The sequence below is a fragment of the Aspergillus karnatakaensis genome (assembly GCF_047715665.1).
Source record: "Aspergillus karnatakaensis strain CBS 102800 unplaced genomic scaffold BJY04scaffold_15, whole genome shotgun sequence".
In the NCBI taxonomy this organism is placed as follows: domain Eukaryota; kingdom Fungi; phylum Ascomycota; class Eurotiomycetes; order Eurotiales; family Aspergillaceae; genus Aspergillus; species Aspergillus karnatakaensis.
This window is the reverse complement of record NW_027395727.1, coordinates 281310-308629: the sequence shown is the minus strand read 5'-3', so window position 1 is coordinate 308629 and position 27320 is coordinate 281310. Positions and strand designations below refer to the sequence as shown.

The window sequence follows — 27320 nt, the reverse complement described above, 5'->3', positions numbered from 1 at the left end:
AAACCCCCAATACAATGTACAATTGGGAAATAATAAGCTGGCTTGAGGTTACTTACAGCTTCATTTACAGTCCACGCCATAGCACAAGCAAAGAACCGTGATTGAAGCAGTAGATGGTTAGGCAAGTTCAGGGCACTGCACCTTTCAAGATAATGCAAAGCTCAGTTGAACAAAGGAAAATAGCTGGACTAGAATACATGACCTAAAATCTTGAGCGATATATGGTTCGCCCGCGGCCTTGTCCACGGTTTCACGTCTCCCAGAAGCCAGAGATCAAGGGGAGCGACTGACAAACAGAGTCTATACCGCAGCCAAAGGTGCCGTAGCCAGTGAGTGTACAGGCTCTATAAGCGGAGCAGCAGGGCGTGAGAAAAACAGTAGAACAGGAGGCTTCTTTTTGCGGGTCAATATAAAAACACGGGGTTTCCTTCTAATCTTAACATAACAGGGAGAGATTCATCTAAGAACACACGTACACAAACCTTCAAATACATCCTCCATCTACCGTCCAACCTGGTATAAACTCGCTTAACCGATAACAAGGGTCTCCTCGTCGGGGAAGTTGTAGGCGGGAACCTCGAGGTTCAGAGGGGCAGGGCCCTTCCTAATACGGCCGGAGATATCGTAGTGAGAACCGTGGCAGGGGCAGAACCAGCCGCCGTAATCACCAGATTCACCAATGGGGACACAACCAAGGTGAGTGCAGACACCTAATCAAGGAACCGAGCGGTTAGTTGTTGCAAAAATACTCTTCGAAACTACTCCCACATACCAAGCATAACAAGCCATTCGGACTTCTGCACACGATCCTCATCAGCCTGGGGATCACGAAGAGACTTCCAGTCGTAGTCTTGGGCCTCTTTGATCTCATCCTGGGTACGGTGACGGATGAAAACGGGCTTTCCACGCCACTTGATGATAACCTATCGCAAATTAAATTAGCCTGAATGCGCACAATAGCAGTCGGTTGATGCCGGAGTATCATCACAACATACGTTCTTGCCCTCAGGGATGGTAGCCAAACCAATCTCGACCTTGGCCTGAGCGAGGACGTCGGCGGAGGCGGACATGTTGACAAGGAAGTCTATCGCAAAGTCGTATGTCAGCCCAATAATACTTGACAAAAATCGACCAATCTGTTGTTCCGCGGCGCCAATTCCAGATCATTCTTGAGAATCTTGCCTCCGCTTTTTCGAAATATCATTATGCTCAGGATGACCTACCCTGAACAGTAGCCTTGGCACCGACGGCAGAGGCCAAACCCATAGTACCAGCCACGAAGTAGGAGAAGACTTGGTTAGAGCGAGGAGCCCTCTTTGAGGAGTATTTGCTGAAATCAGGGATCTTCAGGGTGTCTTTGGCGGTGAATGGGCTATCGAAGCTCGAGCTGTTGCGTTGAGAGGCGACAACGGCGCGGGAGGTTGTGGACAGTTGCTGGCGGGCGCAGGCGCGCAGCAAAGAGCTGGAAGCGGAGGAGAGAGCCATGGCGAGAGAGCAATTGCGGATCAATTGCAAGGAAAACGACCGATGGAGGCGGGGGAGGAGGGGGGATGGGGAGTCGAGACGCAGAGAAGAAGCGGATGAGGGAGGAATTCTGAGGTTGAAGTCCCGACGGACTCCCGGCTGGAGCTTTCACGAAAAGCGATTCGGAAATTACACCCCTCTGATTGGCTGCCGCTGGCACCACCAAAACCGCTCTGTCGACGTCAGATCAATATCTATACATTGCTTAAATCTAATTCTAACGATGATTTACAGAGACGGGACGTGCTATAGGGAGAATGCTGCTTGTTCTTCGAGTGTCAAAACGAAGTTGGTGGTGACCGCTGTCGCGCAACGAAATCAACCCGGAACGTCATACGATAGTGAATTGAATCAAGCCATACAAAAACACAAGAAAATGCCAACAGAAGACATAAGCCTATACAATCCGTACCCAGAACCTTAGAAAACTCCTATATGTACTCCAAACCCTTGCGCAAACCCGGCTCATTGGTCCAACATTTCCACATCCTCATCTTTCGCCTGCGATTCCTTAGCCTCGTCCACTAGCATCGTCATTGTTGGCGGTCTTGAACTTTGAGATACTGAGGCTTCCTTGTCATTCTGTGTCTCTTCTTCGATATCAGGCACGGGTGGTAGGGCTCCGTTCAGTGTACGTTGTCCCTTTTCCACTCCGGGATCCTTCGCTGTTTCTTTCGCACGCTTCTCTTTGAATTGTTTGTATGTTGTCGTTTTCGGTATGACATCGGTGAGAAATTCTAAATTGTCTATGCGCGATACCGCCGTCGCTATAAAACAGAGCATCAGCACTACCTCGCAAATATGATCCGCTGTAGACCACCGTACCTAGATCTTTGTATTGGATAGTCTTCCGCGGCTTCCGTTCGGATTTGACCACATTGTGCCCTTGCTCGGTGAGGTATTGGATAAATAGCTCCTATGGAATAGGTTATGTTAGCCTAGCTGACTGGACAGGCAATAGTGAAGGTATAGATTACGCACTGTAGCCATTGCGACGACAAAGGTCGCATTACTCGAGCACTGGACGATATCGTCGTCTAACTGGATTATCTTCTTTATGCGAGCGACTATTTCAGAAAGATCAGTAACGGATGACCGGGAGCTACTTTCAGAGCGTACTTGGAAGAGAACTTTGGCCTGTGATCTCAGGCGCATCTGCGCCGGAAGCAGTCTTGGTGTCCTTCGCGGGCATCGCGTCGTGATTCATTAGCGGCAGCAGCTTCCTGATCCAGGAAGGTATATGCTCAAGATTTCCGTATATATCTCAAGTACGCGTATATTCGGTTTTAGTAGATGTTCATGCGCGTGGATGGGTTTAAATTGCGTCTGCCGTCTCGAATGGCTATCGCGTGAACACTCAAAAGAATATGGAGTTCGTTCGGTGTGCCGGTTCTTGTAGATGAAGATCAAAGTCCTGATGCTGACACGGTATAGGCAAATAAGCCTGGTCCTAGAATTGACGACCAGCAATATATGATTATCTGTAATAATGAAAAATAATTCCTTCTCGTCTCCAAGAACCCACCATCTCTTGACGCGCGATAAGCTCCTAGAGTTGTCCTTATCTCACGTGTTAGCCGCGTATCCAATGATAGCCAGTTCCCATTGAACTTACACTGAGTTTCTATTCTCGCAACATCGACTATGCTCTCTCAGTTTTGATTTATCTGAGGCTATTAGCTCAATGCCTGCCGCATTATCCCCTCTTCCCTCCCCGTCACCTCTGTCCGAGCGCCGACTTTGGAGAACTTTCTCAGGCTTGTCGACCTCGTCGCAAGCTCCACCGTCGCCCGCCGGCAATGGTCAAGCTCCGGTGATTACGGAGGAGATCAGCGAAATTAAACGGTACGAAGATTTCACGACTATCGACTGGGTTCAGGATGCGATCCATGAGCAAGCGAGACGGAGGATTAAGCGACAGGAGGGCTCGGGGTTCTGGGACAAGGAAGGCACCTTCAAATGGCGACAGAAAGTGCGGGAGTCTTATGATGCTGGACAAGCATGGCTTGTCATTACAATCGTCGGCGCAACCATTGGAATGATATCGGCTGTGTTAAATATTGTTACGGAGTGGCTTTCGGATATCAAATTGGGCTATTGTACGACTGCGTTTTATCTCAATGAGCAGTTTTGCTGTTGGGGGGCTGAGGGAGGTACGTACTGTTATACCTGTGAGCCTAAACATGCTAAATCTCGCTTTGTTAGGCTGCCCCGAGTGGAAAACGTGGACCTCATACTGGGCTCTAAACTATGTCCTTTACACATTCTATGCGGTACCTAGACCTGTTTCTCTCAAGTTGAAAAACTGGCTGAGTTCTTGATAGGTCCTGTTTGCCTTCATAGCAGCCAAATTGGTCAAGACTTTTGCGCCGTACGCCGCTGGATCAGGTATTTCGGAAATCAAATGTATCATCGCGGGCTTCGTTATGAAAGGCTTCCTGGGCGGATGGACTCTTTTGATCAAGTCAATTGCTCTACCACTGGCCATTGCCTCCGGCCTATCAGTTGGTAAAGAAGGGCCCAGTGTTCACTTTGCGGTTTGCGCCGGTAATGTCATTTCACGCTTCTTTACCAAATACAAGCGAAGCGCCTCGAAGACTCGGGAAGTTTTGACTGCAACGGCAGCAGCTGGCGTTGCTGTCGCCTTTGGAAGCCCAATCGGCGGTGTCCTATTCTCTCTTGAGGTAGACACCTTCCCTGTCTTGCTTAGGCTAAACACTGCTAATTCGGAGTAGGAGGTGGCATCCTATTTCCCGCTAAAGACTCTTTGGCGAAGCTATTTCTGCGCTCTGGTAGCGACCGGGGTTTTATCTGTACGTCTAGCCACCTTTTGGTTGGACAAACACTGATGTTACGTAGGCGATGAACCCTTTCCGGACTGGACAGATGGTCATGTTTCAGGTACAATACAACCGTTCATGGCACTTCTTCGAATTAATATTTTTTATTCTGATTGGGATCTTTGGTGGGTTATATGGAGCGCTTGTAATCAAGTGGAACCTTCGCGTACAAGGCTTCAGAAAGAAGTACCTCTCACAACATGCCGTGGTTGAATCTGTGGTCTTAGCCGGGGTTACTGCCGTAATATGTTTCCCAAACATGTTCTTGAAGATCAATATGACAGAGATGATGGAGATTCTCTTCCAGGAGTGCGAAGGAGAGCATGATTATCACGGGCTCTGCGAGTGAGTACTCTTTGAACCTTGATTTTACATTGTTGACGAAGCAGATCCAAATACCGTTGGTCAATGGTTGCTTCACTTGCTATAGCAACAGTATTGCGTATTCTATTGGTCATAATATCTTATGGATGCAAGGTGCCCGCTGGTATCTTTGTGCCTTCTATGGCAGTTGGTGCGTCGTTCGGCCGCATGGTTGGTATAATGGTGCAAGCGTTGCACGAATCCTTTCCGGATTCGAAGTTCTTCTCGGCTTGTGAACCGGACGTCCCATGCATTACGCCTGGTACCTATGCCTTCTTAGGTGCTGGCGCGGCCTTGAGCGGTATAATGCATCTGACAATCTCGGTGACCGTCATCATGTTCGAGTTGACGGGAGCTTTAACCTATATTCTCCCAACTATGGTATGCATAGTATTCCCCTTTTTCTTGAATCCGACTAACATGCTTAGATTGTGGTGGGAGTCACAAAGGCCGTTGGAGACCGCTTTGGAAATGGTGGCATAGCAGATCGAATGATCTGGGCCAACGGGTTTCCATTCCTTGACAACAAGGAGGATCATGTTTTTAATGTCCCCGTCTCGCATGCTATGACGAGTGATCCGGTTTCCCTTCCTGCCTCCGACTTCCCTGTGCGAGAGGCGGAGCACCTCCTCAGCGACAACAAGTTCCAAGGCTTTCCAATTGTCGAGGACCGCTCGAGCAAGATCCTGGTCGGGTACATTGGCCGCACCGAACTCCGGTATGCTATCGACCGAGCTAGGATGGACGGCATGTTGTCTCCAAATGCTCAGTGTGTATTTACCAAAGAAGCGGCGGAGGCTTCTGTAGCTCGTCGCGCCTCGGGCGCCTTTTCACGCACCCACTTGGCTCCAGACACGTTTGACGCCATTCAAAGCAGTTCAGGAGCCAATTCTGTGGACTTTAGCAGATACCTTGACCACACACCTCTGACGGTTCATCCGCGTCTGCCACTTGAGACCGCTATGGAGATTTTCAAGAAGATGGGTCCACGAGTTATATTGGTCGAACACCGTGGCCGACTCACCGGACTTGTTACGGTCAAAGACTGTCTTAAATATCAGTTCAAGGTAGAGGCCGAGGAGCAAGCGCTGGCCGCTACGGAGCTACCACTGGGACCCTACCAGAATATGAAGGATAGTGACACGCTCGAAGAACGTATCTGGAACTTTATGCAGAAGATCGGATCGAAGTTCTCCAAGATCTCGGGACGACCGCGAGACGTCAGAGCCGTGCCCCAAGAAGACAACCGGGGGGACTCTACTATCCTCCATGGGACAGAAGATACCCCGGACGACGGCATGGTCGAGTTAGAGACAAGACAATGACCTTGCCTATATAAATTCGTTTTTTTTTTTCGCTGTATAACATACTATGATGCATTTATGAACAAATAGACGATTTCTACTATCCCCTTTACCTTCAGTTATCACTACCACAACCAAGAAAGCAAATCACAGATCACCCCGACTCCTCCCTCATGCCCACTAGAATACACCCACCCCCCATCATCCCCGCCCCAAGCCACCATAGCCCACCGACCTTCTCCTGAAACACAACCATGCCCAACAGCGCCGTGACAAGGAAGTTCGCCGACGTATTCGTAATCGATACCTTTGTCGTTGACGGCGCGGCGGTCAGCGCGCGCGTGAATAAAGCCCACATGATGATATTGCAGAGGACATTGAGGCCCAGGCAGATCTGAGCATTATTAGTATAACAGAAAGAAGAGAGAAGAAGAATCAGAGAAGAAAAGAACGAACCCCCCTGACAACAACCCCCAAGAACGGATGGTCGTCTAGGCTAGCGCCGAAGGCGGATAAGAGCGCATTTGCGAAAGAGGTCGTTTGCTCGTCTGTTGTTCTATATATTGACTTAGTTTCTGTATTCTAACCGGGGGAGTTTGTGTGAGGGATGTACATACAGTTTCGCGAAGAGGCCGTTTAACGCGGCGAATGCGCCGGAGGCGATGGCGAGGGGGATCCAGCGTGGTTTCGCTGGGGTAGAAGGGGCTTGTTGGGCCATTTTTTTTGTATATGTTTATTTCAAATCCTAGTGTGTGTCGTAGTGCTGAAGTAAATGAAGTTGTGAGGGATATGATTTAGAAGGGATGATTGATAAGGGCGATGCTGGGATAAGAGGAGCTCGCGCCAAGTATCAAATTCCTGGGGTCAGTTTAGCCCCAGCGCCGATCGATTTGTATAGATATTGGCGGCAAGCAAGATGCCTTGAAACTTCCGGAAAACCTCGCGCAAACCCAACATATTATTCTTCTGCTATGCTCTTCAAAAGCTCCGCTCTATGTGTACAGTAACTTTATATCTCTATGGCGACAGTCGCTCAATTCGCCATTCATACGACGACTCATCCCGCCCATGAATCCTAATATATCTAAACCGATCATGCAGCCGGCTCTTCCGGCCTTGCCAGAACTCCACGGACTCCGGAATTAAACGCACGCCTCCCCAGAACGGAGGGAGAGGAATCTCCTTTGTATCTGCAAACCGCGCCTCCACCTCCTGCACCCTCTTCTCAAGCAGCCCACGCCCATCATCAATATCTGTCTCATCGACATTGTGCGGAATATCGGGGTAGACAATTTCATCGTCTCCCGGACCAAAGCTTTTGCGCCGCCGGCTCACAAGGCTATCAGGCTCAGCAGACCAAAGCACCTTACTCTGCCAGCTAGCCCACGCTCCGATCTGGCTCCCCCGCTCTCTCGTCTTCCAGTATACCTCGCTCTCCTCACGACTTAATGGCTCAACAGTGCCTTCAATGCGGACTTGACGCTCCAGTACTGACCACAAGAATGTCAGAGCCGCCCATTTGTTTCCGTGCTGCGGTAACTCGAGCTCCTGAACGAGTGGCTCATCCACCCCAGAAATAGGAATCGCGTCCGGGACATCACTTCCATTATCGCCGTTTACACTAGACCCAAACACATGGCCGCCCTTCCCCTCCCGGCTACCCCAGTTGCTGTATACCGTCCAGCCTCTCTCATCGAGCTCCTTCAAATACACAACACGAGCGCTCACCCGGCCTGAAGGAAGAGATGCCGTGGCTAACGTGCAAGTCTCTGGCGCTGTTGCAGGGTCTAATCGAGGATCGCGAAACCAAGCATGGAACTGGTGTAGTGGATTCGACGGGTGCAGTTGGGAGATGGTGAGTGGGGGATTGCGGACGAATTGATGGGCGCGTGCGGGGTGTGAAACAACCTTATTGTCCAGCGCGGTCGTAGGAGTCATTGTATCCGATCGGAGAGCTTCTGCGACGACCCGAGGGGGGAGAGCTGAGACTGGGACGACGACCTCGGATTTGGGAGTTTGGGTCTCGGAGGTCGCTTCGATGTCGCCCGGGGCAACTAAAGTAGATGGAGTCAGTATCTAGTCTGGTGTGTTCTGAGGTGTCAATGAGGAACGGCGTACAAATCAGCCTCTTTGGCCGCTTATAGTCCATGACCGGCAAGCTTGCGTGGTAGTTGCGACGAAGTGGAATCAGACGAGAAGAGAGGGTAGCTGATTTCAACAATCGGCAAAAACTCATGGAAGGAATACAATGAGCAGCGAACGCTATTCAATCAAAAGACCGGTGTCGGAATGGTATAGGAGAAAGAAGGTGGGATGGTTGAGAGCAAGAGGAAGTGGGGAAGTTGGGGAACCTGCCGCCGCATTCTCGTCATGACCCATAACTAGCTGAGGTCCGGAGAAACTGCTTTACCAGCGAATTTACGAGAATCTAGGTTTGGAAATTCTTTAGTGTCATTTATCTTATGACATGAGAGTTGAGAGTCTCGATTGAACAAATGAAAGGGAAAAAAAAAAAAGAAAAAAGAAAAAGAAACGCCATTGACCCAACCCAATGGTATGTACAGAGCTTGCCATAACGCCGACACCCGCTGAATGCACATATGTCCAATAAATAAAATGTAAAGCTCCTTGGCAATCAAGTGCCTCCCAGTGTCTTATGCAGTGTCATCGGGCCGGAGAGCGAGGAATAAGCTGGGTCCAGCCCTGTATGCATATTAAATTCTAGTCCATAGACTTTTGAATATAAAAATGAAGGCAACTTTTATCGTCGAGGAACCTTGAACAACTCCCTTATAGGGCAGCTGTGACTGCACCACTGCCCACAAGATCAGCAATCTTGTGAGCTACGGCCATGGGATACCCGCGAGAGAGCATCTCCTGCACCGTGCGAGAAGCTCCCGCATGGTCGTCAGCGGCCAGGAACGCACGAGTCATAGCCTCGTACGTGCTTGGTTCCCGCTTTTCAAGTCCGACACTGTTGTAGATAGCTTTGGCCTTGGGGACGTTTCCCTCTGTAGCCCATCCATGAATAAGGGTATTGGCGATGTACGCGGTCATTTCCACCCTGCGCTTGGCCATGTCCTCAACAATCGCTTCAGTTTGGGCGACTTGGTGGTTGGCTACCATGGACTCAAGGAGAGCCTGGTATAGGCAAGGCTGAGCGTTGACCTTGGGATTCGATACTGCAGTTTTGAAAACGTTGTGCGCTGATTCCATATCACGCATTACACAGCCTTTAGCATGGATAAGCGAAGCATAGTGTACGGCCTCTGGCTCCTGTCCAGATGCATTGATAGTCTCGAGCACTTTCTCCGCAGCTGCCATGTCGACAGGTTCTAGTGAGGCGTGCGCATCAATGAGCAGCTTGTACGTGTGCATGGTTGGCCTAATGTTGCGGCTTAGCATGCGCTCGTAGTAAGCTAGAACCTTGCTACGGTCGCGCTTAGTGTTCAGGAAGTACTGGATCATTGAGTTGTAAGGCGCGGGGCGAGGCTTGTAGTTTGGCATAGACTCCATCTCCTCAAACATCTCCTCGGCGAAACGTTCGTCGCTAACCCGGCAAAGAGCGTTGACAATAGTACCGTAGGTGACGCTGGTTGGCCGAACATTGTTGGCACGCATCTCCGCAAAGTACTGAAGACAGTCATCAATGCGGCGGGCTTTACCAAGCTTGCCAATGAGGGCATTGTACAGGAATGACGTTGGCTCAACACCTTCCGCGACAGCACGGTGGAAGATCTTCAAAGCTTCGGTAGCCTCGTCAAAGGTCTTGGTAGACTCCTTCAAAGTTGTGATATACAGGCCGAAGGTGTTGGCAGAAGGAGCACAACCAAGTTCTGAAAGCTCGTGGTGATACTTGGCAGCAAGACCACGATCTCCGAGGGTCAAGCAGGCGGCAACCATGGCATCTAGGATCGATGTCCAACCGTATTTGACAGCCTTGTATTGAGTGAGAAGGGGAACATCACGTCTTGCCATGCTCAAGATTTCGTGCACAAGATCAACACGATTGCTCTTAGCAGCAGCAGCGATGAGTTTGGCGTAAGTGATGTAGCGAGGGTGTCGACCAGCGCGGCGCATGTTGCGAAGGCGGTTTAGAGCCTCGTTGAGGTGAGACTCAAGTCGACCATGAGTGCTCTCGAGCCCATCGGCAATCATTGCTGAGCCCTTAAAGTCCGTGGCGTACGCGTATGGGTCGAAGGAGTCTTCAGGGGCAGAGCTCATGCTGGACAACTCAGAAACAGGGGTCTGTGGGCCGGAAAGATAACCAGAGGGGCTGGACGTCAAGCCCAGGTAGTTATGCCAACGGCTGACCATGTCGGGCCGACTAGTGAAAAGCTTGTTGACCGCCTGGTCAACGAGGTTGACGGTAGCAGAATCCATGGCAAGACCTGTCGCCAAAGCGATATCCAACATATGAGAGAAGCGAATCGGGTGAGCAGCATCGAAAGACATGGCGCTATTGTTAACCAAGATGTTAGCTTGAACCTGCAGAGCCAGTGCGAGGTCGCGAGGATTCAGCTGGGATATCTCGAGAGGCCCAAGAAAAGCGACAGCGTGCTCAACGACGGGTGAAATGATACCGCCATTCTCGACCATCAACCATAGCAGCGACATAGAAGCTTGAGGGGAAAGAACAGCAGCGCTCTGAACAAGAACACGGCTGAAAAGGTGAATACTCTCGTTGATTTGTTCACGAACGGGGTTAGAGTTGGAAGAAGAGCTGCGAATGCGAGCAAACATATTCCTCGATTCAACCAGAGACTCGTCGGTGCGGCCACTCTTCAGGAGAGCCACGGCATACATCACTGTCGGCTGTACCATATCCGACGTTGCCTGACCCACAGTGCTTAACATCAGCCACAATGATCGGGCAGCTGACACATTGCCGTCACGGACGTGCAGGGCAAGCATCGAAACAGCGGCCTTCTGTCGCGTCTCCACGTCCTTTGGGAGGGAATCGTATGCTTCGGAAGCGATCTTCGAGTTGCCGGAATCGGCCGCGACGATGCAGATCTGGGACATGGCCTGATCCAGGGCTCGATCGTGCAAGCGGGTCTTGGCGTGTTCAAGCGCCTTTTCGTGATCACCCGATTTGAGTGCGCTTTGCACCAGAGCATCATAAATGATAACAGACTCTAGTGCCTCTTGTCGCGTTTCACGGTTCTCGGTAACCCCGTCGAACGAGGAACGGATGCGCTCGAGGAAGCGCAGAGCATTCTCCTCCTTGCCACATGACATATACGCCTTAATCAAGGAGGCATATACCTGGCCATCCAACCGTTGAATAATGCAGAATGTGCCGTTGTCATCGGATACGGCGAGCGATCTGTACTCGTTGTAACACTCAACAGCGCTGGTCAAATCACCGGCAGAGGCAAAGGCATCGATCATCGAGGGGAAAATAGAAGCATGGGGGGTCACTTTGTGGGATTCCATGTGTCCATAGACGCGGATCATCGCTTCAACTTTGCCCTCGGTGGCACAGGCAGTGATAAGATAGCGATAGGTGTCGAGAGGGAATATGAAGTCTGCATGACGGGTGGCGGCCGTGTCGAACAGCTTCATGGCAATTCCAAGAGAATCATCTTCGGCGAGGAGGGCTTTCTCCAACTCGCTAGAGTGCAGCATGAACTTGCCAGGTTCCTCCATTCCTCCATAGCGGGCCCTCTCCTGCTCAAGAGCTTCCATCGCCTTCATCACATCATGGGCGCGCATAACGAAAAGCTGAACCAGCATTCGGTAGGTCTGCTCGTCGGGGATTACCCTACGACGAAGCATATCGGAGTAAACATCGAGCGCCTTCGGGATTGCCTGAGATCGATCATCGTGAAGGCGAATAGCCGAGTCCAATAAAGCATTGTACGCGCCAACAGTTGGGGTAAGGCCATCCCTAAGAATTGCTGCGAAGGCGCCAGGTATTTCCGCATACTTCTTGTCTGAGGCCAACTGCACGATATGGTCTGAAGCTAGACGAGACTCTTCCGTAGCGATATCACCGACAGCAGCAACATCATCCGGTAAATCAGGAAATGCCTCAGTGTTGGAGGCTTCGTGGGCCTCTGATGCTTCCTCCGCTTGGGCTTGCTCCTCCTGAATCTGTATTTCCCGAGCTACTGCCTCTTCTACTTTCGCACTGACGTCGGCATTGGCATTGGCCTGGGTGAGATGGGGTGAACGGTTGAGATCGGAGCGTGCGTTCGGGGCCAAGTCGTCTTCATCCTTTCGCGTGCTCGCCTCTTCCTCTGTGGTCGGCTTCCAGCCCAGCTTCTGCTTCAACTGCAACTGTTTCCAATCGCTGTCATCGCCAGTTTGCTGGGCCTGTTGCCACGCCGCATAGTATGCGGCTAACCCTACGTCTCCGCCGCCTGAACTCCCATGGCTGGCCTTAGCACCGGCGCCAGACGAACTCGAGGGTTGGAAAACATGTTGTAATTGGGTTGTTCGAGAGAATTTTGCCGCGTTTGTGGTGGTCAAGTGATTAAGAGTGGTAGAGGATGCATAGGAGGATTGCGAGGCGGCGACTACGGATTGGGCATATCCGTGGGTGAAGGCTTTCGTAAAAGATTGCCTAGCGAGATGGGAGATAGGTTTGAAGACCATCTAGTTGACGGGGTGCCTCTTCATCAAGGGAGAGGCGATCTATGAAATCGAGTCAATATTGCGTCGCGGAGCTGGAGAAAGTGGAGAGTACATACATTATGATCGGGGCAAAGAGATTATGAGCAGGTTCATTTGACGACAAGGGTCGCCAAAGGAACGCGCGAAAGAGGGGAGAAGGGGTTAAGGAATGGTGGACTTGAAAAGTCTTAATGAAATCTGAGAAGCAAGACGAGGCAGGGGAACTGGGAGTCTGAATATTTTATGAGATTTCCTGTCGCGTTGGTCCGGCCCGAAACGGACTAGTGCGATCCTATCAATCGGTACTTTTAACCATACACAGATTATCATCTCAGCCAATGCCTCTGATAAAGGGATGTGATATCAACTCCTGTTGTTTCAAAGGAGCGACTACCTTTTCTGATTATTTACAGATTATGCCATCTGCCCGTCTCCCTCCCAATATGGACCGATACGGCCTACAAGTTGTAGACAGCGTGCTGTACAGAAAATTCTGATCCTCAGTGCTGACCCTTCAGTGCCCCTGTGGCAGTGTTTCTAAGCCAAAACGTCACCTTCTCGAAGACTCGCCGGAAGCTGAACCTTGAAGAGATTTGGGTCAGGTGGCCGCAAGCCCCAGATTACAGTCATGTCCAATCGGCAGGTTCTAACCATCCGAAATCAGGAGCGTTCCTCTCAGGTTCCTGGCGTGGATCCTTGAGACTGACAGCCGTGACTCACTGTGCATTCCGGCTCATTCTCGTCTCGGACTTTGGCTAGGCGCCCCCGCCCTATCACCGATTCTACGGATCTCCGATATCCGAGACGCCGGTTGTTGCCTGCCGTGCTTTGTCATGCCTGAGGCATTTTATATCCTATCTGCCACTGCTTAGGGGATCAAGATGAGAGCTGCCCTATCTTCCTGCACAAAGGACAATTCAGAGGCCACACTCACGATCTTCAAATGCCCTTTTTTAGATTCTAACAGCGACCGTCCCGCCCAATCTATCAATAACCCGCTGCAGTTCACATGCGTATAGCCTAATCGAGGAGAGGATTCCCGGATGGATACGAAGTGAACGTCAGCAGAAGATGCCTCCTCAGGCTAGAGGCCGCTAACTACTACGAAACTAGGTTTTTTTCTGACATACCTGTAGGCTGTGACTCGTGAGGCTGTGACCAAACGGGGCCTTTAAAGTTCAAGGGCCTTTACAAATTAGGTACTACATGCCTCCTGTTTTAGCTCAGTTTGAGCACGTGATATTGCTGCGCTTCGGGCCACCTCCCGGACACTTACTGCGCACGCATCCTATGTTTGCCTATTGACTATGTATTTTTATTCGGGATGAGCCTTGTTCATCAATATCTTGGGAACCTCTTGAATCTGCATTGTTCTTTCTGGTGGTCGGCCGTTCTGCGATTCATATAGCCAAAGAATGGTGAAGAGATATATTATTCTCCTGGGGCCTGAGCTGTTTCTCTCCATCCTAGTTAGCCTTCAAAACATTCGCCAATCTTTTCCAGCAATGGTAGTCCTGCCCATCTAAGAATTCCTCAAGAACAGCCTTTGGATCTGGAACAAGGCCGCCCCATTTCTCACTTATATTGGCGTAAAAGAACGGCCTGGTGTCCGGTTCATTGGCAAGCTTCTCACGCGCCTGCACCAGAAGGTCTTGCCAGAAATTTCCAGGGACAGAGACCATCTTCTCGATACCTGGCTCATCATAGCATAAATGAAAGTGCGTGAGCCGGGTTGGGGATCTAGATGACATTCCAGAGAGAGATGTACATGCGTCTGCGAGCTTGCTGAACAGTTCGCCCCAGTATATATGGCTGGGTGAAAGCGTATAATCCCAGTTTAGGGCATAGCATTCCTGCAATGTGATAGATTCAAGCGTGGCTAGGTGTCGTAATATGAAGTCACTAAGCTCAGTGCAAACAATTATATTCCGGAGTGTGAGTATTCGGAGACGTGGCATTCTTGCTTGCTTCAAAGAGATGTCGATGCCATGAATATGGCCGGTATTGCCTAGCGGGCTGGATTCGGGAGCCTCAAGGATGAGTGTTTCAATATTATGCAAATGGGCTATAAACCAGGGGCCCAAACAGCCGACGAACTCAACAAATATTGGTTCGGTATTGATTTGCCAATAATCAGCGTTCGAGATGGGATCAAGGGAGAGGGTAAATGATGTCAAACGGCGCAAGAGCCCGTGAAACTCAGGCGTTTTGAATGTTGATACTGCAACTGGGCCCAGGTGGTGGAGTTCGAAGGAAAGGGGGAGGTTTGCGTCGCCTTGTAAGGTATTATTTGTCACGACAGCATTCAAGCTAGATGCCATGAGACCCCGCCAGGGGTTCTTTTGTTCTTGGATAAGTGCATCTTCAGGTGAGCTCTCAAGTTTGCCTTCGAAGTATCCATCAGACCAAAGTGCTTCGTAGTCAAACGGGAAGTGAACGGCAAGATGGCGGAGGTTGGGAAAGTCAGATAGGTGGGTGAGGATCTCATGGACTTCGGGAGGGTAGACTTCTTCCAGTGGCGAGCTCAATTGTTCTAGAGGACAGTTAGCATAGTCGCTCAACATTGTTCTGGTGAAATAAAAAAGACCTTGCTCGCAGATGCCAATGAAACGTAGCTTCTTGACGTGATTAGAGTGGCCTCCCAGGATGATTGCGTGTATAGAGGTGGCGCTCTCAACAGTATTGTTTAGATAAATGGTTTCGAATATGCGGGGTGCTAGTAGAGCTCGCAGCCGTTTGCAAGTACCACTTAGCTGTATCAAGTCATAGAGATGAGGAGTATGTTCAGAAAAGTTCTGCGGTCTCCAATCGCAATCTATATCGTCTTTGTCGGGCTTCTGTGGAGGGAACCCCACAAGAAACTCGATGATGATACCCCATGCGCTCTCAACTAGAGATGATATATTATTTGTCCTAGTTGATGAAGTCATGATAGATAGTAGGTAGTAGCCGTGATGTTTAAGCGTAATTCTACTGCCCACCTGCAGTCACCAGGATACTCCAAGTCCTGGAGCTTGGCCCCCACCTCACTCTTTGGATGCTGGCATGCACTGGCAGTACCTTGTTTACTACTTGCACGTTCTTTCAAGGTTCTACGAGACGGTCCTTCGATGACTCTCCCTAGGACAGGCTCACTTGATACACGCACCTGTAAGGCCAGTAGCCACTGCCGCCAGCTCCGAGTATGTAAAAGGCTAAAAGCCGCACTTTGATTAGATTAGGTATCAAACATCCTTTGCCCCGTGAAGCGCGGAGATGGCCGGGCGAGAACACCACCTGGGCATGATCGTATGATGGTGGTTGCAGCCAATAGCATCAAGGCTAATACTTCCAACTTCACTTTCCCGTTCTCATGCCCCTCGTCTAATATATTTTCGGTTGAACATAGGTTCAAAGCAGGTATTTCCCGTACTTCTGTGTCTTCCATCACAGAAGGGCGCGTAAGCAGCCGTGGTCTCGAGATACTCCGAGTGGGGATCCTTTAGCGCCTTATTCCCAAGGCAAGAAACCACAATGGCACATCAGCCACAGTTCGTCAGCTCTAGCCACAGCATGGCAGGCACATTTCATGATGATTGATCGATCATCCAAACACTCAACCTAGTGCTCGGATTTCAGGGAGGGGTTCTTGCTGCGCGAGGCCTCATTCAATTCTTCTACGAGTCTTAAGCTTACGTCTCCAGCTGTTCCAGCTCTTCCCCTGTGAGCTCTCCGGCAAGTTGCGAAACGTAGCTACGCGGGGTTCATCAGTTACTCCGAAGCATTCTACAACAGCAGCTGCAATTCCGATTTGTCCGGTATACCTTCAGCAGTCCTGATTGTTACTTCATTCCTCTATATCTGCTTGCTGACTTTTCAATTAGAGATCTATCTCTCTCTCAGCCCGAAGCGCCAGTGTCGGAACCCCGCCCCTAATACAGCAGCAGCCTCTCGACACTTCCCAACATGTCTTACAAGTCCTCAGCATCTACTGCTGTGTCCGCACCCGGGAAGGTCTTACTCACTGGGGGCTATCTCGTCCTAGACCGCAACTACACAGGCACAGTTATTGCACTCGACGCCAGGATTCATGTTGTGGTGGAACAACTTCGAAAGGGACACCGAAGGGACCTATCGTCTGGATCTGATTACATCGAAAATGGAAGCACTGAATCCGATAAGGATAATGAAGATTCGATCATTGTTCGCTCGCCCCAGTTTGTGGATGCAGTGTGGGAATATGCTATCCAGCGTTGCGAGAACGGAGGTGGAATCAAAGTCGTACAGAAGAATGACGGGTGGGTAATCTTGCAGTCTCCAGATGTCATTGAGGGTAGCTGACCGTGACAGGCGGGGCAATCCTTTTGTCCAGACCTCTCTGAATTACGCATTGACATACATCAGCTATGTTGCGGACTCGAAAGATTTTGGCTCACTATCTATCACCATCCTCGCAGACAACGACTACTACTCTGAGACAGCCTTCTCGAGAGCTTCAAAGCATCCTGCTGGGGAGTTTGTGAACTTTGGTGTTCCACTTCACGAAGCACACAAAACCGGTCTTGGTTCGTCTGCTGCTTTGGTAACCGCGCTGGTGTCTGCTCTAGTCATCCACCGGACTATGCAGCCCGACGATATTGGTGCTGCTCGTGATAAGTTACACAACCTAGCTCAGGCCGCTCATTGCTCGGCTCAAGGCAAAGTTGGCTCAGGCTTTGACGTTGCTGCTGCTGTCTACGGATCATGCATCTACCGCAGATTCTCACCTTCGATTCTGGAATCCATTGGTGACGCAGGTAGCCCTGCCTTTGAAGAGAGGCTCTTCAAAGTGGTTGAGGATGCCGACCCAGAACACCCTTGGGATACAGAGTGTCTGGACTTCGGCATGACCCTGCCACAAGGGATGCAGATGGTCCTATGTGATGTCGAATGCGGTTCTCAGACTCCCTCCATGGTCAAGAAGGTGTTGGAGTGGCGAAAGCAGAACAATCAAGAAGCCGACCTTATATGGAACGCTCTCCAGTCAAATAACGAAAGGCTCTGTCTAGAGCTCAAGCAGCTGTCACAAAACCCCGAGAGGGGCTTCGATGACGTTCGCAGCCTAATTCAACACTCTCGTAATCACCTCCGCAGCATGACTAGCAAATCGGAAGTTCCAATCGAACCTAAAGTCCAGACCGAGCTTCTAGACGCCATCTCCGAGGTCGATGGAGTGGTAGGCGGCGTGGTCCCCGGTGCGGGAGGTTATGATGCCCTTGCTGTTCTAATCCGGGACGAAGCCGAGGTGATTGACCGATTGAACAATCTCTTTGAGACTTGGGAGAGTAAAGTGGAAGACGACTTCGGCGGGAAGATCGGCAATGTCCGTCTGCTCGGGGTCCGCCACGGATCTGTTGGTCTGGAGAACGAGTCACTCCCGCAATACCATGCATGGCTGTGACTGAGACACGGTTGACCATGACAGTCACATAATTTATCATAATTTCGATAGCTCGTTTTGCATCATGGAATGAGTACTTACGAGGACACGTCTAGCATGAACGAATGATAATGAATCAGTCAAGAACACATTTCAATGTTATTAAAAGTCAGAGGTATAATATCGACCTTTTTACTTGAGGAACACAGGTCTCTTCACGATTTCCGATCTTAGCCCTTTCTACATAGATTTTCTCGGCGGTAGCTTGACCACTACTGTCTCGACGGTGTCATAGGTCCGTCGGATGGTTAAATATTTAGAGGTCTCCCGGCCATCGTCCTCACCTCTTCTCTGCCTCTCAATATCCTTCTGTTCACTAACCTTTCCTTGCTGGCTCTGTACAGCTGTTATCGTAATGTAGGACTAGCACAAAACCTGTCTATAGCTCTCGGCAGACCGTGAACGAGAGGTCGGTTACGCCTACTGCCGTGGCCACGCCAGGCTAGACAACAGGGTAATTAGACGAGATTTATGATTCGTTGTACTATCGGTCTACCCGACTGCAGTCGATGTTTTGGAACTAAGTCTATACTTATGCATATTCGCTCCATCTCCTAATAAGACATTATGCGAAACACCATCATATATACATGTACGGCAGAGTATCACCGTCAAGGGCGAAAAACGGCAAAAATGACTCCCGTCACAACCGCGCCTGTTGCAGCGCTGACTACGATGGCCGTGGAGAGGTCGCGTTGTGTGACGACCATGGACCGCTCGCTGAAGAGATCATTGAGATACTGACGCCATGATTCGACTGTTGTGGAGGATGGTGGAAATTGTAGCGGAGGGGGTGCGTAAGATTCTCGGAGACCATTTCGGGTTTCCTCTGCGGCCTGCACTTGAGAATCTGCTTGGATGGTAGGTGTAGTGTAAGCGACAACAGTATCAGAGGTCTCATCTGGGATGACGCTAAGAGCAGGAGCTGATACTTCGTGAGATGGGGCTTCAGGCATAAGGACCTGGGTCTCCAGAACGGGTGCTGCGGCAGGAGCAGCATCAACAGCAGCGGAAGGCGTATGGGCAAGAACCTTCTCCTTCTCAATAGCCTCCAGGACCTTTTCCTCGAAGCCTTTAACGAGTCTCTTCCGGCGCCAGGGCTCGACCGCTACTTGAAAGATTAGGAAGAGAAGGACGTTCACGCCCATCAGGCCCCAAGTACCCCAAGTACTCATACGACGAATCTTGTCTGACCAAACTTGCTCCTCGTGGTACCGGGACAGGATGTTCTTCGTAAGCTGAGCGGCGGCCTCTTCAGACTCGCGTTCTGCTAAAGACAGGGCTTCCTGTGTTTCATTCTCGGCGACTTCGTTGGCATGGTCGTTACGGTATAGGTGTGTGAAGCGTTCCAGGTCCGATGGCGACCAAGCATGTTTGCGCTGCAAGAGCTCGTTGACTTCTCGCTGTGACGTCGATCGCCTATTGATGGCGGCTGCATAGGCATCTTTCGCCGTTCGGACTTGAAGGCGGGCGGCTCGAAGTCGTTCCTCTTGATGGCGTCAGCAGAGCTAGAAGAACTTAAAGTAGAAGGCTAACCTTGTTCCTGAATACTCCGTTTCAGTGCCTCGATTGACGAATAGCCAGTGAGGTCATTCAGTCGCTGTCCGGCTACAAAAACGTTGGATTGCAGATTGTCCATCAAGGTCGTAAATTGCTTTGAAAGCTGTGACCGTCGCTCCTCGATGTATGATGGGAGACCACCCGTCTCTGTTGAGCTGGGTTTCCCCTTTCCCTTGCCTTGCTCCCCTTCAGTATGCACCATGTCCGCAGCCTGCGGAGCCTGCGGAGCCGTCTTGACCCCCGCATCGGCCTGGGTTTCTGTTTCTTGAGTTGCTCCAGGGAGAGCTATAGGTGTATTGCTATCAGGCAGTTCCCCAAGCGGTTTCTCACCGAGCTTGTTTTCCGTCGGCTTTTCCGGTTCGTGCGAGTATAGAGGAGGCTGTTGCCGGAATTGACATTTTGCGCATGTTGAGAAATTTCGCCGTGTAGCTCCATAGGGAAGAACTCCGGAGCTGGATTTCGGGACAACGGATGGTCGCACCGAGCGGCGTGTTTGGGGTCTGTTGAGACTTTTCAATGATCGCCTGATTAGATGTGGTAGGGATTGCATTGTGTTTTGTGTAGGCCACAGGGCCCTGGGCTGTGCTCGGGTTGTGGTTGATGGTGACTCCCAGGTTGGCGGCTCTCGGCGGGCGGCGGTGCTTCGACCGCCCGACATGTGGATGGTCGCGACACACCCGCGAAGAAGTGGGTAACAGTTGGTAGCCAGTGGTTAGCAACCGTGAACTTGTGTGGCCATGACACGCTACAGAATCGTTTCATTTGAGATCATATGGATATTTCAGCTAATAATCATACAAGAAGCTCGGAAAGACGAAAAGCAAGGCTCGGTCAGGCGGCAATAACGAAAGGTCCAAACGCAGGTCATAATACATCAATATGTTCGTCAAAGCTGTTCGCTCATGGTTTAGGGCTCTAAGGATGCGAAAGAGGAGGGTACGGTATCTAGGTATGGGTAGAAGGTTGCCAGTGCGTCCAGTTGTTCATCAGGCAGATAATTTAGTTATCATTCTGCACTTTATGGTCTCCTTTGACGGCTTCAGCATAAGTAGGCGGTGCATGGACACCATCGTGATCTTGGCTACTGCTACCAGCAGGTCCTTGTTCGTTCTGCGGCTTCGGGGCGGGTTGTCTGGAAGCTGAGGCTTGTTGAGGATTCAGGGTGCCATAGCCCCTCTGGGATGAACTCGGGGCCGTCTGATGAGAAACATAGTAGTATGTTACGTGGCCGTTCTCGACATCGCCTCTGCGGTTGGGGACTGGCTGGTATGATGGATCATCATAGTCCGGCTCGGGGTTTTTCAGAATAATGTACCACGCATGCAGGAGGCCGGGAACGAAACCGAGGCAGCAGAGGGCAAGGTTGATGACCGAGTCCGCCGTACAGACACCTATCTTCACCCATACTGAAGTCGTCTGTTAGTATGAATATTGGGGCGATCGATGAGGGGAATCTGCACCCACCTGCGAGGGGAGGGAAGAAGATCGCGAGGATTGCAAGGAAGAGGTCTGAACCACACATGGTTGCAGGCTTGTTAGACTGTTCCGGTGTTTTCGAAGAGCGATAATCACTGGAGTGGGATGGTTGTATACTACTTTTCAGAGGTGTTGGTCGGATTCAGATTAGAAGGGCTCAAAGGACCGTGAAATGACGATGCCTGCTGCTCAGCCCCAGATCAGATGACGTTGATGATCACATGATAGATGCGGCATGAGTTACTTACCAGACCTACCTTAGTTAACCTACTTCGTACGGAGTACGCAAGATTAACTTGCCGGCAGCATCTGCTCAGTACTCCATACAGCCTAAATGTCATGGTGACAGGTCAGGTTTGTACAGAGTAGATGATTCATTGTCAGGCGGACGAAAAGCCAAAAAGAAAAAAAAAAAAAAAAAGAAGACAAGAAAAAGATATTGCAGGATAGCATGTCCTGGTTTCGATCCAGGGACCTATTGTGTTTTGTTAGGAACTTGCTTTCGTTGAATTGTTGTGAGTTAAACGTACCTCCGGGTTATGAGCCCGGCGCTCTTCCCCTGAGCTAACATGCTGATTGGTTGTTGAGAGATTTGATTAAAAAAATAATATCCCTATGCTGCTTGGAAGCTAAATATGCGAGGTTATCGGAGCCGCAGCTCCCAAGCATTATTGGTTACGTCTTTGGCTTGAAAGGTTTTAATGAAATGGAAAAAAAAAAAAAGCCATGCCGTTGGTAGCTTGGGCTCCCTGAGGGCTGCAATGGGAAGTGGTCCTTGTGCCCCGGCTCGCGAGTGTGTTAGATCTCGATATATATATATATATCTATATACATACGGCAAGCCACATCTCAAGGCCGTGTCCCTCTTCAGTCCATCTCATATGAGGACTCGCTCAACAGCCGAAAGGTGGAGCAAGTACATGGTTGACAGACAAGGGCCTGCGCATGGATACAAACAGCTCAGATACCACAAGCAGACAGCTAGTGAAAGTAAACCTGAGTTGCCCAAGGCAGCCAGGAACCAAGCAGGATTTCCCCCCATCGTCTCGCTGGTCCTTCAGGGTCTACGTAGAGCGGTGCTGTGTAGCTTTGAATCGGTCCATACACGCGTACATCTCAAGTTACATTGCCCGAGAAGGCTGGCGAAGCTCGAAAATTGTCGAGGGAGACCTCGGGAGGATCATGCCGTTATTCTTTCCCCTCAAAAGGTGGAATGCCTACCTCCAGCTCCAAGTGTACCATACATATCGGCGTTGAAGTAGCCCATCTAATCCAGTCCGGCATGCGACACGACCCCATGCCCAAGAGAAGCCAGCAGGATCAAGGAGATAAGGTGATTACACGAACGTGAAGCTGGAACTGCAAGCCATGTGGCACAGTTACATGCTGGTGATGCACCAAATTGTTAGTGCCTCAATCTAGCTCGAGACCCCAATGGTTGCGGCCGAAGTTGCGTATGAAGCGACTGCTAGCCTATAATGTATCACCTAGTACAGTACTCCCCGCTCAAGACGTAGGTAGTAGCAACCAACGCCCAGTGAAGGAGTCATCAGATATGAATATTGAGCCATCCCGCAGGCTGAAAATTGTGCCCCGGACAGTCCGGAATTGATGGTCAATGTAGGCTCCCCCGTCACCTATGAGTGTCTACTCCACTGCGTACGAATTGAGTTGGAGAGTGATTCAGGGCTGTAATCACAAAACGTGGTCTGAACAGCTGAGATAAACATACCATCCGATTCCTTCGAGATTCCGCGAAGAAATCTATATCCACAGCGGCGTTATCATCAAGGGCCAACAACAAGACCTGCTCCCTAACCTAATGTAGTGAATGGACCCTGAAGTTCGTAAAAAGCAGGGCCGCGGTACGTCCAAGAGGCCGAGAGAACCACAGGGGGTGACAAGTGGAAGCCGAGACAGTACTGACTATGCATGCATGGCCCAGTAATGGAAGTGGTACACTATCCCGACACCCCCGGCCTTTAATTGCTGGGTTATGGACACTAAGGAGACGACCATCAGGAATTGAGCTCGAACAAATATGGTGGATGATGCGGGACATGGGCGTCGTCATGCTGATTTTTCTCCTAAGGAGGATGTTGACCGAGAAGACTCGTGACTTGAGTCTTCTATTGTGATAGCACCATCCATGGCCGCATCCCTCCACGTGGGGCAGGGTAACGAAGGTCAACATGACTGGGTCTCACTCAGGAGAGATCTCTCGTCTGGACGAGTTCTGACCCTGGTCAATACTCCATGCCGTGGTTCAACACAGTGACAGGCTATTGTTCTCGCAGAGGCTCCATTGCCTAGAGGAGAGGGTGGTGAGCAGATCCGAACCTGGTTAAATGATGCCTTGACTGGTCACTGGATAGTATCGCCGGAGTACAGTACATCAGGTGCTCCGTCTGTTATGGAAGGTTATGTCGTTGCGTGGAATGACTGGGGGAGCATAGTTTCCAAGGGTCCAACTAGTCCCCAGGTTCCTGACATGTCCTAATGTGTGATTCCACAGCGCTACTGAATGTCCCAACATCTGAATATGGAGTTCGAACAGGTCAGCATCTCGACTTGACATTGGCGCGTATACTGATCATATTTAGTTCATTCAGTGCCATGTCGCTCTAGCACGCCGCCGAGAGGGTCGCTTGATATCAAGTCTTCTAATGGATACCCGCAGAGGGAGTGATAGATAGAGATAATGCTTATGGGAATATAATTCCCCTCTCTATAAGTCGTGGAGGACAGGAAGGCCGAACCAGCAGAAGATACTCTGTATGACCTAGATTGACTGGATAATGCATTATTGGCGGCTGGAACAGGCTAACTGGCGACAGCCCGGAGACCAGGAACCATCCATCCATGATCCCGCAGAATCTGAAACAACGGCGCCGACGGGTCGGGAAGATAACAAGAGATCATGATGTTGACGACTTGACCAAGGCGCTGAGCCAGAGGCCTGGCAGGCTGTGATTCGCAACTTGCAGTTGGTCCTGCGGACAGAGCAAGCCCCAAGCGAGTTTTTGGGCTCTGTTCATGTTCAGCACTGTTCAGCCTCCCGAATTCCTTGATCTGCAAGTGTTAAGCAGGTGAGTTCACGATGTATCGGAAGCTGCCACGTCAATCTGCTATGGATCCATTTGGGCAGGGATCTGGAAAACAGGACAGATAACATGAGAGATAAATACATGAGCTTTGCAGGACTCTAATGATCGATGGATCGTAGCAAGGAATAATTCGATTCGGACAAACTCCTGTGCAACTGGTCTCAACTCTCAAGACTCAAAGACTCCCGCGGTGGTTCATAAGTTCATAACACAGCTTCGGCTAGCTTGTCAAGAAAGTGGAGGCCTGTTTAATTTGACAAAGCTCCTACTCCCAGCCGTGCGTCCCCCCTTTTGAGATTTGAGTCAACACCCACCAGCTCCTCGTTATCCCATCGTCGTCCCTGGTTCAGAGAGGACCCCTCACCTTGCTTAAGGTGTGGATTATTATTGGGAAAGCGGTTGAACTTGTAGGTTCTTGGTTCCTGGATTCTGAAAATCCTTTGTCTGCGAGGACCACAGACCAGTTCCTAGGATCCGATCACAGATCACAGACTCCGTCTAGGCTCGCTTTATTTACAAAAGCGACTTGGTACGACCGACTACGTCCTGCTCGGCTTAGTTCCAGTTCTCCCCCGATCAGCGCCTCTCCCTGTGTTCCTCGCCTGCTTCTCTCATCTGAGTCCTGACAACCCCTTTGCTCTATTTGCTCGTCCACGGCGTGGTTCTTTTTCCAATTTACCTCGTGTGGAACCGGTCATTCGTTTGCCTTCGATTCTTCACCACCTCCGTGGACGCTTTGTCTTCTTCTCTTCTTTTGACTTGTTTTTACTCGCCTATTTATTCGCATTTGAGACCTTGATCTCCGCCACTCTTTTACCGGCTTGACGCGATCTTCGTGGTGGTAATTTCGGACCGACCGTCAGTGGGATTGATATAGGAAAATAAAACGACACAATATGACGGAGTCTGGAAACCAATTCGTCTGCTGATTGTCTGCTCGAGCTGTGATCGACTTGCCAACTATACCTGCTACCTCTTCAACCGGCACAACCGTTGATGCGCAAACAATGTCTGGCTCTTGCATCTCTCTCTCGGGCTCTACGCAATGTCCTGCCTTCAATGCGTCCTCAATATCCACAAATTCTAATCTATACACCGACTTGTGCGTTCGATTAGCAGATGAAAGCTGGGAATTATGCGCTAACCATCCTCTAGCCCTTTCCTACAAAACGTTACCACACTTTCCGATTTCGACCGCGAGCTCGATAGCTACGTGCTGGGGTCGTACATCCAGAGCAAGTAAGTGCCACACAGAGGCTTTGCGATCAGGTCGATCTAGCTAACATTGTTTCAAAGGTATACCGTGTTTCTGGGGTGTCAGGGGGTGAACCTCTCTAACTCCGACGACTACTACGCCCGCTATACAACAAGCACAATCTGCAATGGACTAGTCCAGAGGTCTGAGAGCGACTGCGACCTATCGGCCGACCAATCACGGCCGCTTTGTGCCGAAGACTGCGTGCGTAGCCCTTCTGTCCTGACATTGACTTTCCCTAATAGCACACAACAGGCATTGATGGCTTCAAGTGAGGAAGAGATTGTTGTTAACGATGAACTCTGCTCCGACAGGCGGAGTGATTATCTTGATCAAATTCGATCAGATTTTGCAGTCTGTACTGGCCCTAACGGCTCTTTGACAGGGGCTTGCATATCAGCGGCAGACAACGAGCCCATCGAATGTGGTTACCGAGACAATATCATTGGACTTTGCGGTTACTGCGCCTCGAGTTCTCCCAATTCAACGGACTCCTGCTGCGTGAATGCAAACGCTACCGGCCGATGCGAGAATGTGGACATCCCAACACCATCAACCTCATTTATCCCCATATTCACTCCAACATCTGATTCAAATGCGGGTAATGACGATGGCGGTCTCTCCGGTGGACAGATTGCGGGAATTGTGATAGGCGCAGTCGCCGCGTTTGCCCTCATAGCGGCTCTGATAGCACTCGGCCTGATATATTATTTCCGACGCAAACGCGAAGTCGGCGACGACAATTCGCTGAACAAGCCCAACCCGCAGAGAAAAGGGTCCCCTATGCAGCAGGCTGGGGGCCCGCAAAACTTTGCGGCCGCCCCAGGTCGCGTTGCTAGAATGTCTGCCCTACGTGAGGTCCCCAGCTCTTCTCCTGGGCATTCGCGCAACTCTGCAGCCTTCTTTGGCAGTGCCAAATATAGCGATTCTTCTGATTCTGAAGGATTTGCAAGCCCCGGGGCCATGTCAAAGAAGATTCCTCCCACCACCGGAAAGAGGCAAGGATCGCTCTCGAGCAACTCAGTTCTGGCTGGTGCCGGTAGCGACACTTCCCCTCGCTCGGGTACTATTGGCCATGGCCAGTATTCTTCGCCTGAAGGACTGACCAGTGGTCAGTCAGAACAGCTATCTTCTTTCCAGGATTATTACTCGCAGGACGACATCCATCCCGGCGACAAGGTTGCGGTACTCTGGGCCTACCAACCACGAGCTGGCGATGAGTTTGGCCTGGATCGGGGCGAGATGCTAAAGGTGATAGGTATCTGGGATGACGGATGGGCAACAGGCGTTCGAGTACCCGAGAATGCAGAAGAGTACGATGCTAGGCATCGCGAACAGCGCGACAGCGGCGTTTCCAGTCGCTCACAGAGAACGTCCCCTGCTCCGTCAGGCGAAATCAAAGCATTCCCGCTGGTTTGCGTTTGTCTCCCACAGCACTGGAGGAAAATTATTGATGGTGGCCAAGGTGATGATAGTCCCTGAAACCAGCAGGGAAAAATATGCATCTATTCCCTGATTAGAGCATGTGCTTCTCATGCCGGTTTACGCCTTCACGATTATGCCCTCAATTTTCTTCTTCTATGAGCAGTTGCATCATATCTACACCCTGGAACGGCGTGGTTTATTGCCTCATCAAATTGCAAGCAAGCCCTTCCCTACCGTCCATTATACCACCAGACACGCGCCTGTGAGCGGATCCTTGGCTGGCTTATTTGTCCCCAGAACGCATACACCTGGCCTGATGCTGTTACAGCGTGTCTATTTAGGCTATTCGCCTTGCCTTGGCCCACAGTACACCTCACGATCTTCGCG

The 27320-nt window shown here is 50.6% G+C and overlaps 10 protein-coding genes and 1 non-coding gene across 11 annotated transcripts; 3 read left to right on the top strand and 8 right to left on the bottom strand.

The window, feature by feature from the left end:
* Position 1: 1 nt before the first annotated feature.
* rip1 (ubiquinol--cytochrome-c reductase catalytic subunit RIP1) lies at positions 2–1591 on the bottom strand. The gene is made up of 4 exons (XM_073720074.1): positions 1224–1591; positions 996–1084; positions 773–923; positions 2–710 (listed from the first exon to the last, which is right to left on the bottom strand). The coding sequence occupies exons 1-4, from the start codon at positions 1483–1485 to the stop codon at positions 529–531; spliced, it is 684 nt and encodes a 227-aa protein (XP_073573070.1). The 5' UTR covers positions 1486–1591; the 3' UTR covers positions 2–528.
* Positions 1592–1773: 182 nt separating this feature from the next.
* BJY04DRAFT_185120 (histone-fold domain-containing protein) lies at positions 1774–3023 on the bottom strand. The gene is made up of 4 exons (XM_073710724.1): positions 2644–3023; positions 2506–2591; positions 2350–2440; positions 1774–2291 (listed from the first exon to the last, which is right to left on the bottom strand). The coding sequence occupies exons 1-4, from the start codon at positions 2729–2731 to the stop codon at positions 1990–1992; spliced, it is 567 nt and encodes a 188-aa protein (XP_073573069.1). The 5' UTR covers positions 2732–3023; the 3' UTR covers positions 1774–1989.
* Positions 3024–3029: 6 nt separating this feature from the next.
* On the top strand, positions 3030–6139 carry BJY04DRAFT_185116 (chloride channel protein). The gene is made up of 8 exons (XM_073710723.1): positions 3030–3083; positions 3139–3677; positions 3730–3797; positions 3849–4208; positions 4260–4337; positions 4384–4709; positions 4754–5108; positions 5156–6139. Exons 2-8 carry the CDS (start codon positions 3209–3211, stop codon positions 6050–6052), a joined length of 2553 nt encoding a protein of 850 aa, XP_073573068.1. The 5' UTR covers positions 3030–3083; positions 3139–3208; the 3' UTR covers positions 6053–6139.
* Positions 6140–6185: 46 nt separating this feature from the next.
* Positions 6186–6749, bottom strand: BJY04DRAFT_216554 (uncharacterized protein; the record flags this gene model as incomplete). The annotated part of the gene is made up of 3 exons (XM_073715796.1): positions 6186–6425; positions 6488–6587; positions 6649–6749. The coding sequence occupies 3 exons, from the start codon at positions 6747–6749 to the stop codon at positions 6186–6188; spliced, it is 441 nt and encodes a 146-aa protein (XP_073573067.1).
* Positions 6750–7048: 299 nt separating this feature from the next.
* Positions 7049–12634, bottom strand: BJY04DRAFT_206543 (uncharacterized protein; the record flags this gene model as incomplete). Its single annotated transcript, XM_073713727.1, has 3 exons — positions 7049–8085; positions 8150–8293; positions 8845–12634. 3 exons carry the CDS (start codon positions 12632–12634, stop codon positions 7049–7051), a joined length of 4971 nt encoding a protein of 1656 aa, XP_073573066.1.
* An 814-nt stretch (positions 12635–13448) lies between these two features.
* On the bottom strand, positions 13449–15725 carry BJY04DRAFT_28863 (uncharacterized protein). The gene is made up of 2 exons (XM_073720072.1): positions 15240–15725; positions 13449–15185 (listed from the first exon to the last, which is right to left on the bottom strand). The coding sequence occupies exons 1-2, from the start codon at positions 15580–15582 to the stop codon at positions 14119–14121; spliced, it is 1410 nt and encodes a 469-aa protein (XP_073573065.1). The 5' UTR covers positions 15583–15725; the 3' UTR covers positions 13449–14118.
* A 299-nt stretch (positions 15726–16024) lies between these two features.
* erg8 (phosphomevalonate kinase) lies at positions 16025–18286 on the top strand. Its single transcript, XM_073710722.1, has 2 exons — positions 16025–16929; positions 16982–18286. The coding sequence occupies exons 1-2, from the start codon at positions 16598–16600 to the stop codon at positions 18069–18071; spliced, it is 1422 nt and encodes a 473-aa protein (XP_073573064.1). The 5' UTR covers positions 16025–16597; the 3' UTR covers positions 18072–18286.
* Positions 18287–18721: 435 nt separating this feature from the next.
* she9 (putative mitochondrion biogenesis protein (She9)) lies at positions 18722–20220 on the bottom strand (the record flags this gene model as incomplete). Its single annotated transcript, XM_073713726.1, has 2 exons — positions 18722–19599; positions 19647–20220. The coding sequence occupies 2 exons, from the start codon at positions 20218–20220 to the stop codon at positions 18722–18724; spliced, it is 1452 nt and encodes a 483-aa protein (XP_073573063.1).
* Positions 20221–20669: 449 nt separating this feature from the next.
* BJY04DRAFT_216548 (putative stress response RCI peptide) lies at positions 20670–21192 on the bottom strand (the record flags this gene model as incomplete). Its single annotated transcript, XM_073715795.1, has 2 exons — positions 20670–21076; positions 21135–21192. 2 exons carry the CDS (start codon positions 21190–21192, stop codon positions 20670–20672), a joined length of 465 nt encoding a protein of 154 aa, XP_073573062.1.
* A 401-nt stretch (positions 21193–21593) lies between these two features.
* Positions 21594–21720, bottom strand: BJY04DRAFT_t57. The gene has a single exon. It is a non-coding gene; the product is annotated as a tRNA-OTHER (tRNA).
* A 3540-nt stretch (positions 21721–25260) lies between these two features.
* On the top strand, positions 25261–26990 carry BJY04DRAFT_206540 (SH3 domain protein; the record flags this gene model as incomplete). Its single annotated transcript, XM_073713725.1, has 4 exons — positions 25261–25355; positions 25409–25492; positions 25550–25712; positions 25764–26990. 4 exons carry the CDS (start codon positions 25261–25263, stop codon positions 26988–26990), a joined length of 1569 nt encoding a protein of 522 aa, XP_073573061.1.
* Between the last annotated feature and the right edge of the window lie 330 nt (positions 26991–27320).